The sequence below is a fragment of the Clinocottus analis genome, unplaced genomic scaffold (assembly GCF_023055335.1).
Source record: "Clinocottus analis isolate CAN_PGR_092001 unplaced genomic scaffold, fCliAna1.0.p SCAF_5, whole genome shotgun sequence".
NCBI classification, from domain to species: Eukaryota; Metazoa; Chordata; class Actinopteri; order Perciformes; family Cottidae; genus Clinocottus; species Clinocottus analis.
In genome coordinates this window covers 12,122,000-12,137,101 of record NW_027176207.1, presented here as the reverse complement: position 1 = coordinate 12,137,101, position 15,102 = coordinate 12,122,000, and the positions used below count along the sequence as shown (strand labels likewise).

The 15,102-nt window shown below is 39.6% G+C and overlaps 2 protein-coding genes across 3 annotated transcripts; both read right to left on the bottom strand.

The window, feature by feature from the left end:
* Positions 1–273: 273 nt before the first annotated feature.
* Positions 274–4,906, bottom strand: stoml3b (stomatin (EPB72)-like 3b). Its single transcript, XM_068600661.1, has 7 exons — positions 3,584–4,906; positions 1,941–2,044; positions 1,759–1,831; positions 1,598–1,680; positions 1,306–1,509; positions 1,026–1,160; positions 274–884 (listed from the first exon to the last, which is right to left on the bottom strand). The coding sequence occupies exons 1-7, from the start codon at positions 3,645–3,647 to the stop codon at positions 696–698; spliced, it is 852 nt and encodes a 283-aa protein (XP_068456762.1). The 5' UTR covers positions 3,648–4,906; the 3' UTR covers positions 274–695.
* A 114-nt stretch (positions 4,907–5,020) lies between these two features.
* proser1 (proline and serine rich 1) lies at positions 5,021–15,016 on the bottom strand. 2 transcript variants are annotated; one of them, XM_068600884.1, is made up of 12 exons: positions 14,371–15,016; positions 14,212–14,277; positions 13,715–13,783; positions 13,401–13,495; positions 13,199–13,292; positions 12,805–12,915; positions 12,419–12,520; positions 11,695–11,773; positions 11,306–11,398; positions 8,914–10,237; positions 6,499–6,643; positions 5,021–6,380 (listed from the first exon to the last, which is right to left on the bottom strand). In XM_068600884.1, the coding sequence occupies exons 1-12, from the start codon at positions 14,413–14,415 to the stop codon at positions 6,258–6,260; spliced, it is 2,346 nt and encodes a 781-aa protein (XP_068456985.1). In that variant the 5' UTR covers positions 14,416–15,016; the 3' UTR covers positions 5,021–6,257. The 2 variants fall into 2 exon arrangements, with proteins under 2 accessions (XP_068456985.1, XP_068456986.1); XM_068600885.1 differs by lacking the exon at positions 11,306–11,398.
* Between the last annotated feature and the right edge of the window lie 86 nt (positions 15,017–15,102).

The following is a 15,102-nucleotide window of genomic DNA, read 5'->3' as shown; positions in this document are numbered from 1 at the left end:
AGCTGCTTTTTGTCCAGTGGGACTGGCCAGCTTATCCAGTAAATTTCACTAAACCTGCGCTGGAGCAGGTTAAGGGATTTCGATGTGTCGCTATGGTGATATTCCCAAACTTGCTTTTTGGAATCGAAAAGTTTGCTGGTTTAGCCTCTTTGATCAGATTTGTTTTTTTTGTCTTTTGATACAATCAAAAACAACGTCAAATTTAGCTTTATTGTCATTTTCTCGACATGTATTAAACATACAGAGGAATTGAAAAAAAAATGTTGTCTCTTGTCCAACAAATAAAGTGAATACAAATAAACAGAATTTCAATGAAATTGACAAAAACAAAAACTAATATGGCATTTTGGCATAGTTTTAAACATTTTACATTTAATTTAGTATCACAATATACAACTGATCAACATTATACGAGATGCATGAGACACATTTAGCTATATAGTTTTGATATAGTTTTTTAATAAATGTTGTTCAAGAAATGGAAGCTAAGCTAATCTACATCACATTGTTAGCGTGATCACAGCTTGATTACACGTAAACCAGAAAGGTGTTTCTATGATCAGCCTGAAGAAATGTCAACAATACACCAATAGCATCATCTCACATCCTGAAAGTGTATTTTAGAAATATACCCTGATCCTCTCCAATCCATGTTTGACTTGACAGCGGCTTTAGAGGATGAACAAACACAGGTATCACTTCCGCATGAAGTGAGATATCATATCCATGGGCAGAGGGAATATGATGGTGGAGTTCTTCTCTGATGCGATGGTGCTGAGAGTCTGCAGGTAGCGCAGCTGCAAGGCTGACGGAGACTCTGCGATCACAAGAGACGCCTCCTTCAGGGCGCGGGATGCATTCATCTCACCCTCTGCTGCAATCACCTGTACGCAGATCAAGAAAGAGATATTAGGATGGCACGCAATAACTAGCATGAAAGTAAACACCTGAAAATAACTCACGGTAAATTATTGCCAACACACTGTGTGCATGTACTGTGTCTGTGTGTGTCCTCATGTCCTCACCTTGGCTCTGGCCTCTCGTGAAGCCTCCGCTTCGGCAGCCATGGCTCTCTGCATCTGATGTGGCAGCTTCACATCTTTCATCTCCACGCGCTCCACCTTGATGCCCCAGTTGTCTGTGGCTTCATCCAGGTTGGCCTGCAAAAGACAGATCGAGGAGAAGCTTACATCTGTAGTTTTGTGACATAACTAGTTCCTTGAGTAGTTCATATCACATCAAGCTGTCTATTAGAGATGAAAAAAAACCTCAGCAAACACAATGCATATATTATACTTTCCTGACCTGCATGCTGTGAGAGATGCCCTCGCGATCAGACAAGAGCTCAGCTAGGTTCTTAGTCCCCAGGACATTTCTGAGGGTGGTTTGAGCCAGCAGACGGGTGGAGAAGTCAGCATTAGACACGTTGGCCACAGAGGCAATGGGGTCAAAGACCCGGAAGTACACCACTCCGTCCACCGAAACTGTCACTGAGTCCTTGGTCAGGATCTGGAGGAGTAATACATGACAGTTTGTCTGTGAGTGTCCACGGATTAGAACTGAAATAATTTTTTCTCACTCTTTGTGCTAACCCTACCTCTTGTGGTGGGATGTCAAATGAAACTGTTCGCAAATCCACTTTCACAAAGGAGTCAGTGCACGGCAAAACAAAGAAAATTCCTGTGAACAAACAAAAGTTTGAAAAAGAACACTTTACATCACTATATTGTATAAATCTGTAAATAACATTGTTGGCACCTGGTCCTTTGGCCTTCCTGTCTGTAATGCGGCCCAGTCGAAAGATGACAGCGCGCTCATACTCCTGAACAATCTGCGGGAAGACCACAGCACAAATTTCATTTACATGCAAACGCTAAACAAAGGAAATTGTGGCTTCTGCTTTTTAACCCACTGTGCTACTTATTTTGTTGTTCACTCACCTTCAGACAAAACCAGATGGTGATGGGGAAGAGGATAATGGTGAAGAAGCCAGAGAGTATGAATATGACCCAACCACAACATCCCAAAGACCCTGTCCGTTCAGCTAGAGAGAGAGACAACAGTGTCTGTTTAACATACTGTGAATTCCCTAAAACCAATATGACATTGAGAGGAAAGCCTCCTAATTATAGCCAAGTAAGAGTTGTGAAGAAGTTTGCGTCAACAAGAAAAAATATGTCATTCACTGGGGTGTCGTGAGGGAAAATATAGACATCTTGCATAAAATCCTGGGTCACTGATCCGAAACCAGTTTAAAATGTCTTTAGAGGTGGAGGCAATGTCTTTTGGTTTAACTACAAGACTGAGTCAGTTCAAGCTTAGATCTAACACTGAAACTGAAAGTTTACACAGAAAAACTTTCAGACAAAGAGTTGTGGTTTAAAAAAAAAAAAAAAAAAAAAGAAGCTTCTGCACCACAGAAAGTTTTTGCATCGCTTGTGTTGTAGTTTTCTTTGTTCTAGTATCATTAGCAACATTATTCTCTATTTCTAGGTCAAACCACAATGCAGTTTCCTGTTGTTGAACTAAAGGAAACGTCACTGCCACACCACACTTCTATGAATTTCCCCTGTTTCAGGTTCTCAAGGATAGTTAGTGAAAAAATAAATGCATATTTTGTGAGGATTGCTACAATACTATGAACATAGCTTGAATTGTGCCAATCTTCATTATATCGGTATATACTATTTGGATGGAGGAAATTGTAGTTGGAACATCATGCATGAAGTAATATCCACTTAAGCAGGAGGCCATGAATGATATTACACCTGTGTTTGAGTCCTTATTGAAGGCTGGTGTAATAGTCAAGTAAATGTGGTAATTCACAGGTGTGCCAGATAATTTGTTAAGTAAAGAACATTGGGTTCTTTCATTATTGAGGTCCGTGAGTGAGTTTCCTGTGGCATATCACCAAGCAGTCAGATTGGAGAGATATACAAGTTTAGACAGGGTCAGGTTTTTAATCATCATCGATTCAGAAGAAAGAAATCAGCCACAACACTCACAAACAGACACCGGAGAAAACAAGGATGCATTCAAATGATGTGTACACAGTCTCCATGTCACACAGTCCTGTCCAACAGGTTGGTGTTGTGTACAAGTAAAATTATTATGATGAAAAATTACACAATATGAAAGCGAGTTGTTAACATCAATCAAATACAAAGACAAACTCAAGCCAATTGTGTGACACGACAGCTCCTTGTCCCCTGCTCACACTGCGCGGACACACACACAAACACTCCGAGTCACATGCTTTTGGGACTCTTATCTCAGTGGCATGTGATTTCTATCTCTATGACGACAGAGTTATACTTTGCCCTAGCTGCATTCTACCTACACAGGTGAGCCCCTGCGTGTACATCACACATAATGCCCGCCGTCTCACATAACAATGTAATGGCAACGCACGGTTTACTCATGTTTCATGGAAAAGTAAACATCTCCTTTGTTGATATATCTAAACACTAAACTGTAAGCCTAAATGTCTGCTGTCGGTAATATTTGACTTTTTAACACAATGAGTGATGTAGCATTAAAGCTCAGAGGAGAAGACATGAAGAAGAAATATGGTTGAACTTACATATTAAATTATCTTTGCTTATTTCTCTTCTCTTCTGGCTTTCCATTTGGTCTTCCATTTCCATGAGCTGGTTAAAACTGATAGGGGAAGTGTGTTGAGAGTTAGTTGAAGTGTATCTGAGGTGGGAGTCAGCCAGCCTTTTAAAGCTGTAATGCCGTACTATAAAACAGGTCAGAGGTGTGGCTTCTATACTGAGTTGGTCATCGACAAAGTACAATTACTACAATGATAACACAGATCTGGATAATCATTCATTATAATTGCATAGGGAATTTTACAAATACCAACCCAATTAAACATATACAATAATGTTTATGTATCGTCTGTATTTAAATTCCTCTGAAGTGGAAGTAAAGAATGCAATGCTTCACTTTTCTTTTCACTTCCTACTAAATTAAGGAACGATTACCCAAATCCTAAAACAAGTACATTTTCTGTACGAAGTCAAACAGAAAGCTGCAGCTCGAGTCCTCACTTAGACCGGGAAAGTGGATCACATCACTCCAGTTCTGAGGTATTTGAACTGGCTTTCTGTCCAACAAAGACTTGACTTTAAAATCCTGCTACTGGTTTATAAATCATTGAATGGTTCAGGGCCAAAGTATGTTTGTGATCTGCTGCGACCTTATGAGCCATCCCGACCCCACATGTCGTCTGATTCTGGTCTACCTTCTGTTCCAAGAGTCAGAACTAAACATGGAGAGGCAGCGTTTAGCTTTTCTGCTCCACATAACTGGAACAAGGTCCCTGAAAGCTGCAGGTCTGCTGAGACCCTCAGCTCCTTTAAATCCAGTTTGAAGACTTTTCTGTTTGCTGTTGCCTTTAATTGAACCAGATTCAAGGATATTAATCCATTTCTGCATCTCACTATTGCATTTTATTTCTTAAACTGCACTGCAACTTGTATTCTATTTTTTGCTTTTTGACTGTATTTTCAATGTTTTAAAATGAATGTTCTGAATTGTTTTTAAATCTTGTTTTCTTCTGCATTTTGTTTCAAAGCTTTTAATGTTTTATGTGAAGCACTTTGAATCGTCTTGTTGTTGAATTGAGCTATACAACGAAAAATAACAATCATGTGATGACTGGAATGAACACAGTGTTTTAACTTGTCCTAGTACATGGTGACATATTTGGCTTTCAAGGGATGGATCTATGTGGTAAAATAGTTCTTAACATTACTTTCTGAAATTATAGGAACTAAATAAATGTATACTAATTAATACTATTATGTTAGGGATAAAACAATTGACAAAATATGGATTGAATGAAAAAAAATTTAAATGGAAAATGGAACAATAGAAAATGTTGCAGTGAGATTCCATGACTGGGTCTGCTGACTAATCAACACATGACTGATGCCATCACATTGTGCGTTGAGCAATACTACAGATAATCATGATAAGCACCTTTTAAAGCCATAAATGAACTGCACTGTCAAACTGTGAAACACAGAGTTGAATAAAATAACTATGGAAATAGAATAACATTTGTATATCAATTAACACATCACCGCAGTCATTATTTGAGCACTTTCAATTCATCACACATTAATTTAGGCCGTATTTTATTTTTTAATAAAAAGTCACATAAACAGGTGATGATTGTTACGCCTCTTTCAAAGCAATGGCTTTCCTGATAGCCATGGCACTAAAAGAGATACAGCAACAGCTACAGCAACCAGCAGTTTACTGACAAAACAACAAAAAACGGGTTCAAATACAAAAAGGACAAAATAAAACACAGGGCATCAAACAGCTGGTCTATTACTATCAAATGTCTCTGAGTGTATTGAGGTTTACAGTAAAATTACAGTTTTCACTATGTTGCAAAGCCTTACTGAAGAATATAGACATTGTATCCCAAGTCCATATACAAATCAAGCTTGTTCTCAGAAACATCTGCATACAGTACATCTGGTCAAAACTGTAATAATAGCACTAGCAGGGTGACATCTGTCAGAGGAAATGTGTAAATATATGCAATGCGAATCACAGTAAACTGCTGACAGCCACAAGGGGTGTGTTCACTGCAATTTAACACAGACATGAGTGGAACTGCCAAGTGCAAGTTTTTGTGTACAACGCTCCCACCCCTGACACTGCACGAGGATTCAAAAATATTTAGGACGATCCCCCCCTCAAACTATGACTGTGCCATACAGCACAATATAACATAACACAATAATCAATCAGTATTATATGCATGTCCTTTTCACAGTGACTGCATGAAATACGACATGAGGATACCGTCAATTCATTAAATGATATCATGTACATTTTTCCATTTAATTTCTAGAATTCATTATTCACTAAGAAATGTTGATAAACTTGATTAAAAACAGCCAAGTCCAGCTAACATTTAAACCATTCATGGTCTACTTGTAAAACCTAACAACTTTGACAACTGATATTTACAACTGTTCACTATGAATAAGAGAGGAAATATGACATCTCCCCCACACACTATTTTGACTGTTTTCACAATAGTGTTACTTGTAGTAGTAATCATTCTGGCTGTAGCACACACATTATTGAAACTTTCCAATCTGTCCTGTGTTCTTCAAGGTTCAAGAGCAAAAAATATAATGTGTCAACTGCTGAGGGGTAGGGCAGGGTGTACGATAGGGATGGACGTGTGAGTGTACTCAATGTTTCATAGTGTGTTGTGGGTTTCACTGCCAACCCAACTGGGGGTGCAGGCCGGGTTGGAGGGGAAAGGGGTTTCCTGGGCCCGGAGGATAGTTGGTGAAACTGTTGGGCTGAGGAGGGAAGCTCTCCAACGCAGATGGATGAGCCTGCAACAAGACAAAGAACAGTGTGTGCTTATCACATATACCAAAACCTATGCATGGCAACATTTTTACGATGCAGTGTATAGTGTGCATGTGTGCATGTGTGCATGTGTGCGTGTACCTGCAGCAGGGCAGACTGCATGGCTTGGTTGTGGAGGCCACCGAGGTTTGCAGGAGAGGCAGAGGGAGGGAAGCCCGGCACCCCCGGGAAGGACAGCAAGCCGGGGAACCCGCTGCTTCCTGGCGGCTGGAGCCCACTGCTCAACCTGTAACATGCAGAATAGTTATCACTTAAATATTATTCTGTATCTTTTGGGTTTTACAACAGAATGCTACAGTGTTTAAAATACTCTTTTTTATGTTATAAAATGCAACACATATTCTACTAGATGGAAAGCGGGAACATATTTGAGGTGACTTTATAAATATAACAAGTATAGTTTAATTGTTCTGTAAAGGTCCGTGTATTTTGCGGCCAACGGATTTTCGTTTTCAAATGAGAAAACCAAAATCGGAAAACGAGCTGTTTCCCGATTTCCGTTTAGAAATAGCAAAACAAAAAACGGAAAATAACCTATTTTCCGTTTTTTGTTTTGATAATCGAAAACGAAAAACTGACCCGTTATCTGATTTTCTTTCATGTGCTTAAACATGATAATCGAGAATTAAAATACTGCGTGGAAATCTTCTTTCTCAATTTTGCGTAGGTTTTTGTGTTGTGACCCGGAAGTTGCTCACACGAGCTTGACAGTCACATTCATGTCAGCAGAGGGCGCGCTGCGTCGGTTTTTGTGTTGTGACCCAAAAGCTATCCGTAGTTGGCGGTGTATTTAATTTAGAGTCAGACATCCATGAGACACACCTCAACAGAATGGCATTGCACGAATATGCAGGTTTTATTTCAGAACATGAATGAATGGCATGTCTTGTGGTGATGTCGCAACTGCGTTATGTACGCAGTTTGGGACAACACAAGGTTTTTCAGAGAGGAAAGTGTGGAGGTGGTGTGCTGCAACCCTGTCTCCTACAAACTACATTTCCCCAAAACTAATACGCATCTTCAATTACATTGACTAGAAACATATTTTCTCCCTGATTACGTCGGTGTTTGACGTATTACAAACACGTTGATTATATATCAGCCCTCTGCTGACATGAATGTGACTGTCAAGCTTGTGTGAGCAACTTCCGGGTCACAATGCAAAAACCTACGAGAAATTGAGAAAGAAGATTTCCACGCAGAAGAATTAATTAATTCTCGATGTCCATGCTTAAGCACATCAAAGAAAATCAGATAACGGGTCGTTTTTCGTTTTCTAGTATCAAAACAAAAACGGGTTGTTTCCTGATTTTGGTTTTCTCATTTCAAAACGAAAATCCCTTGGCCGCAAAATACACAGACCTGTAAAGCACTTTGGGACATTTAAATCGTGGAGTGAAAGATTAGAAGATAAATAACCATTTATCAATCCATTTAAATATAAGGCTAGAGCTAGACTAGTTAGCATGTTATATATGTTTGTATGTTTGTATAATCCATACAAAAAACTATATGCAAAATCATCAATTGACTGTTTTTCAGGTGGTAATTGAATATATCTGATTAATCAGCAGGTAATCAGTGAAGTTAATGTTCTCATTGTACTTTGTGCCGTGATATGTTTTACCATTCCCATTATGATATATAACCTACTTGCTAGAAGGACCCCACCTGCTCGTCGAGTGGATGACAAAGGGTGAGGCTGTTTGTGCAACTCTTGTTCATTAACAAGATGACATGCTAAATCTATGGTTGACTAGAATCACCTTATAGGCACCTGGCACAGCACTCTCTGAGACAACAAACCAAGGCTGAGCCTCCACAATAAAAGTACAAGTAGACTTTGCACTTGGGTGCAGTGTTTCCACTTATAAAACCCAGTGGAAAAAATCAATGCACATGATTTATGATGCCTTTCACCTGACATTTTTCCAAGACGTCTGTTTTAAAAAAAAAAATCTGTTGATAGTTAAACATCTAATTGGAAAACAATGACATTCAAATTAACCCAAAATGTATTCTGACTTCTAACTACTGTGTTTTACCTGAAATGGGAGAAAACAAAATTAAATGGCAAAATATTATAGAAAAGTAGAAACAAGTAAAACACATGTACACCTACTACATATGCAACCATATACCACCTTTGTGCTACTACTGTTTTAAGGTATAAGAAAAAGTATCTTTTCACATCCAATTTTTAGATTCATTTTAAAATATTAACACAAACATTGGTACATTATTTTGTATACTGAGTTATTAGTATTACATTTTTAGTTTTAGGCATTTTGGTCAATTCTCTTTGCGGCACAGAGTGAGATGAGAGCAGTAACTTCCACAGAGCTATATTTCAATTTAGCGACTATGGTCTTTTTATGGTCAGAGTAAATTAAATAATATTAGGAAATCAATAGAAAATCATTAGATTTGTTATAGATTATCCTTGTAACGTGGCTTCTGAAGACTGGAATCTAAAAATGTTCAAAGCTCACATACCCAGGCTGGAAGTTGGAGCTGAAAGCAGACGCAAAGCCGGGTAAAACTGGTGATGATGATGGAACTCCAGCTGCGGCTGCTGCTGCGGCGGCTGCCGCCTGCAGCGGTGACACCGATGCTACTGAAGATGAAGAAGCCCCTGGCAGGCCCATGAATGAAGAGAGCACAGGGCTCCCAGGACCATGTCCTCCTGAAACCCCCAACGTTGGGAAAGCACCGGGGTTAGCACCAGGCGGAAGGCCTGGGAATAAAGAAGGGCCAGAGGTGAGGCCCAGACCGAAAGGAGCGGCTAAACCGGAGGCAGCATTAGGGGCCATGCCTGCGTACATGGAGGTTGGTGGATGATTAGAGATGTTGGTAGTGGGAGGCATGGATGAAGGCATGGAGGAAGGAGGGAGAGAGGATGAAAGGGAGGAAAAGGGGGACAGGCAAGGATAATGAGAGGGTGCTTGGCTGGAGGACAGAGCTTGGAAGCCGGTGATACCAACAGGACTAGAGAGAGAAACTTGAGGAGAACCCGGGTGTGAAAGACCCAAGGAACGTGCCAGGGCGGCCTGGGCAGAACCTTGCACCACAAAAGAGCCAACAGATGGCGTGCCAGAGCGAGAGGTGCCCTTAAAAGCCGAGTGCACAGGGCTGTTACTGCCACTGTTACTACCCCCAGTGTGTCTGTTCAGGACTCCAGCCGCGGCCATGGCAGCCTGAATCTGTGCTGAATGAGCTGGGGAGGGTTTGGGACTGGGACCCGGAGTGGAACAGCTCGGAAGAACTGGAGTGGATTGTCCAGATGGGGTGTAACTTCGGATCACTGACCCAGAAGGGTTACCTGCTTGTGGGTGTAAGCCATGGTGGGTGGGTCCTGACTGGTGATCTGTGGACTGAGAAAAAACCCTCTGCTGATTTGAGCCCATGGAGTTTGTCTGCGATAATGGGTCTGGGCCGCTGCGGGAGGAAGCAGGGGTGCCTGGTCGGGAAATGGCATGGAAGGGGGAAGGGGAGAAGCCCCCACTGCCGGGGACAGGAGTTCCACAAGGGGTGCCTGAAGGTGTGTGGGCTTTTATGACAGATGAGGGTGTAGGTGTAACATGGCCACTGGGGGTCTGTGGACCTGCTTTGATCACGGATGGGGACGGAGCAGGAGAGGGAGGGTTGTGAGAGGGCACCATGCCAGGGAAAACTGGTGTGATAGGGGTTGTTGAAGGTTGCTGAGCAGAAGAAGCTTGATGAGGGATAGGGGTCGAAGGCGTGGACCCATGAGGAATGAGGAGGGGCCCGCTGTTGACTCCAGGTGTGGTGTGCTGTGGATTGCCTGGTTTGGCGTAACCTGGAATGAAAAAAAAAATCAAAGTTGGTGAAAAAGATCATCTCAATTAATAGTAAAACATTGTTGTACCACATAGTTGCATTAAATAATAGTGTTTTCTTCTGATCACTTGTGTTATTGTTCAAACACAGAAAGAAAGGGTTAAAATCCGACAAACTAAAGAAGAAGAAGCAATGGAGGAATGGAGCCAGAGAGCATTCCTGTGGGCAACTTATTATATGCAAATTCTAACAATTTTCAAGATTGGAAAATGTCTTCTCCTTACCTTTGGGGAAATGTTTACATAATTTATCTGGCTTAGTAACTGCATATTCACTTTCATCACAGACTGTGCTGATCTCAACTCAGCTTTGGACATTTGACAATGTAGTACAACTTGAGATATCTTTGTGTGCATGACCACATGTCTCCCCAAAGGCCCTAAAAGATGTATTTCAACTGTGAAAACTGATGAGAAAGTGCATTCAAAAATACAAGTTATCGCAAGCAGTGCATGGTAAATGCCAGCCCACAGCATGATTCCAGAAAGAAGAAGATTAATGACAATAGTTTAAAGCTACTCCTGGTCCACGCCACAAGACCCATCCTCACAATTCATCAAAGCATTCTTCTACACTGACTGACCAGAAAACAGTAGTACCTCCATGTTGTACTGCCATACAATACAACAGCCTTGCTTCTGACCATTCTGTGGTGTTGTTCAGAACTATATTATTATATTGAAATGTATTTAAATGAACAAATACTGTATTATATCAAAGATCAGAAATGTGGTTGAATTAGATATTAAAGAACAGAATATGGCTAAACTGAATATATCAAGCTCTCCAACAGCTCTAGAACACAAGGAATCCAGTACATACTTCTGCATTGGCTTGACCTAAAATGTACGATGCAGTGTATTTTTCTGGTCACTCAGTGTACTCCAGAAGTAAGAGGCACATTCTTCACCTGATGAACGGCATTCAACTTGAGAAGCGCAGGTAAGCAGCATGCCAGAGAGTTAGGTAGCAAGCTCCAAGGAATATCTATTTGCTCTCACACACGCGCGCTTTCAACGACTCATACCTGCTACTTTGTGGGTGGAGTTGTAGGGGGGAGGGGGCACGCTGGTTGTTATAACCCCTCCCACAGAAACAAGGCCTGCGTTGTTGTACGCACCTGAGTAGTAGTTGCACATATTAATAGCATCCACCACACACAAAAACACACATGCGCACGCACACGCACACACACAGCACTGTACTGTACTGTTACTAAACGCACCCCACTATAAACTATACCTCAACCTGTACCTGAAACCACTCATAGCAGCATTATTAAATCCTCAATTGTCTGAGAGCCTTTTTTCTTACATATCTGTTTTATTCTCATTGACAAGTTGTGTATACAGTGTTGGATGACAGGGCAGGGCGGGGTAAGGTAGAGATAGGTGTGTGTATGGGGTAAATTCTTACTTGGTGCTATGGTGGCATGGGGTCGGCATGGTGGTATAGGGTACGGCACAGGCCGATGAGGGTTGTAGGTTGATGGAAACTAGAAAAGGACAAGAAAAAAAAATCTTAACTGATCAGCCAATTCTGTCTAACTCTGTGAATCTGTCATGTACGTTATCAAAAGCGATCTAACATTTTTTTAGACATCACATTGTTAAAAAACAGTGAAAATCAAAAGGAAAAATGTGGAAGATCAAACCACTGCTCTGTTTAAAAACTTAACTCAGGATTCCTTTTCATGCAGGTGGTCATTATAATATAATGTACCCATATTCCAAGATGATTATCTTTGTGAAATAGCAAAAGTCAAACATGTTTTATTGCCTCATCAGTCACCACACATCAACAATAAATGGGTGTGCATAGTTGATTTTCATGCTTTACATCTAAATGTTAAAGTGTCTGTTAATGTGTTCTTACTCTAATATTTCTCATTTATTTCTGTACGTGTTGCCATTATTCTGCTTACAGCCTTTACTCCAGTCTATTTAGCATTCTTGCAGTCGTCTGTCATTAGCTTTTAAACCATGACCTGACCATGTACTGTAGGTTGAAGTTTTTATTATGCATAAACATTGTTAATAGTTATGTGAGGCCTTGGCCCTTTAGAATGATGTACTGAAACAGTACCGGGATACCCCAGAGAAACCTCATAACTATCTGTGATTCCCATTCTAGTGCCTACAGGTTTGAAAGGTCCAATGATACGAGCAGAAATTCCTTTCCCCTCAAGATTGTTAGAAGTGTCCTCTTTCTTCTCTGCTTCTTTCTTTACTGGAGGAATTCCCTGTGATCAAAATCAAAATACATGTTTACAAGGTGAGGCATATTATGGGCAGACAAAATGCGTCAGGTGTGCCACTTTTTTGCTAGCACTTCAATTAAAATCACGAGACAAAAAAATAAATCAGTATCACTATTAGCTATTTTGTATGCAACACAGTTTTTACAAAAAGAAAGGATAAAATATCAACTATTTAGATTTAACTTAACCTTCTACAGTTTTGACTCAAGACAGTGCAAGTTGTTAGTTGTCCAGGAAAGTTCAATGAGAGCCATGCACATACTTACAGGGAATGTGCCGCTGACAAGGCTGGGTCGGCCTTTAGGGTATGGATTTCCTGGTATCATACCACAAGACGAGATCATAGCTACAGGAGCCTTGCAGCCAACCTTACATACCTTGTGACCGAGAAATGTAGTATAAATTCAAAATGAAACATTAACATTTTTAAAGCTGAATCTAAATGTCAAAGATAAGGCATTAACACACGCACCCTGCTATTCTAAAAGCTTACGTTTAGACAGTTTTATTATCTTTAAATTGCATCAATCACAACCACAGGGATTCCACACGGGCTTTTGATACCAAGACATAACATTTGCAAATAGGGTTTCTATGTTAACCTACCTAGAATACAATACCATAAAATCACATATGTAGGTGAACAACAGGTGAACTTACTTGTTCCAGTATCCTGCGAGCCCGCTTCTTCTCAGACAAGTGTATGCGAAACAGATCCTCCACAGGACGATAATTTTGAGCATCTGAAATGTTCCTGAATAAGAAGTAATACAATTTCCAATCAGCTGATATTACAACATTTGATCTATGCTCTTTTACAATCTATTAAGGGTGCTTGAAGGTATTTTCAAAATGTACTCACAAAGCAATTAGTTCAAGGACAATCAGTCTGTCTTTTGAGAAGGTGAAGCAATTCAGGATATTTGCAACTTTGGTTGTAGGAATTGCAACCATTTTCTAAAGACAACAGAAGGAGAAGCGTGTTTCACTAAAGCTTAAAAACATATAAATGACAGCGAGAGGTGGTAACGCCACAAAATAATAACTTTTTGCTGCCGCAATAATTAATATTGATGTTGTTTTTATACAATTAGATTATATTCATTTTTAGAAAGCATATTTAGCAATGCAAACTTTAAAATGTAATGCTGATCACCTAAAATATGTGTTACTCACATGCTGCAGAGCTTTAACTGCTTTGATCTGTGGCTCTGCCCATGAGAAATATTTCAGTATCTCCATCACCTGTGGATGTTTAAGACAGTGTTACAACTTACATAAACATAAGAGCTGCGCTGCTACAGTATGGTGGTGGTATGGAATGGAATACCATAACACTTGTGAATACCAGTATTATATATATATATATATATATATATATATATATATATATATATATATATATATATATATATATATATAATGTAAAATGTCTTTAAAATGTATTTATCAGGTTGTCGAACATGCCTTTTATATATATATATATATATATATATATATATATATATATATATATATATATATATTGTTTGTAACCATATTTGAGTTTTTCTGTTGTAACCTATAACTCTAGCAAAACACAACACATTATGTAAACAACTGTACAAATGTGTGGGAACCCTGTGGTGAAGCACAGCATGATCACATGACTGTGTTGCCGTTTGGACAGTTACCTGCTCACTGGAGAAATACCCATGCACCTGCTCAATGGCTTTGATCCGTTGATCGGTCAGGACACACTGAAACACAGAATAAATAATTACAAAACGCATAATTTGACACAATTTCAAATGTTAAATTGGTCGAACAATTTAGGATTAGAAACTTCTTACCTTTCTTATCTCATCCAATACTATATCAAATGATTTCTTATCCATGTTTGTGGATTTAAATACACGTTCGCCTCTTGGTCAATAAATAGTTATTTTACCAGCAATTGGTAAAAACACGTTTTACAATGCAGAAGATAGGATGGTTTCAGATAAAAACGCATTCGGATGACTTAAAGTCTAAATACTATGCTTGTCCAACATTACTGATTTAAAATGAAAATGCTGCTCAAGCATAATTCAGAGCATAATTCAAAGGATTGCATATTTGCAGTAAATCCGTATCATTTAGTTCCGTAATAAAACTGCAAGATATGTTCAGTCCTTCTATAAAATACAACTTTCCGTCCACGAACAATGACTTCCAAACAAGAGAAGCTGTGTCTGCAGTGCAAAACCTGTCTGCACCAGATTTGTCCGCAGCTAACAACAAGCTAGCACGCTAAAGAAAATCTTAATTCTGTGCACAACGCAACACAAATACATTGGAAAATGCGGATTTTTTGGGACATAAATGAATTTTAGTTTATCTTAAATCCAGTGCGAGTTATAATTACGCTATAGACTAAAAATGTACAAAATAAATCATTACAAATTCTAAAATAACGCGCTTGGAAAGATAGCAGTCTTGCTAGCTTCCTCTGACAGCTGGCGCTAGTAACGTCAACAGTGGAAAGGACCCCTACAAAAGGCAGCCTGTCTGAAAAGATATCATGCAGCAAAGTATGAATATAT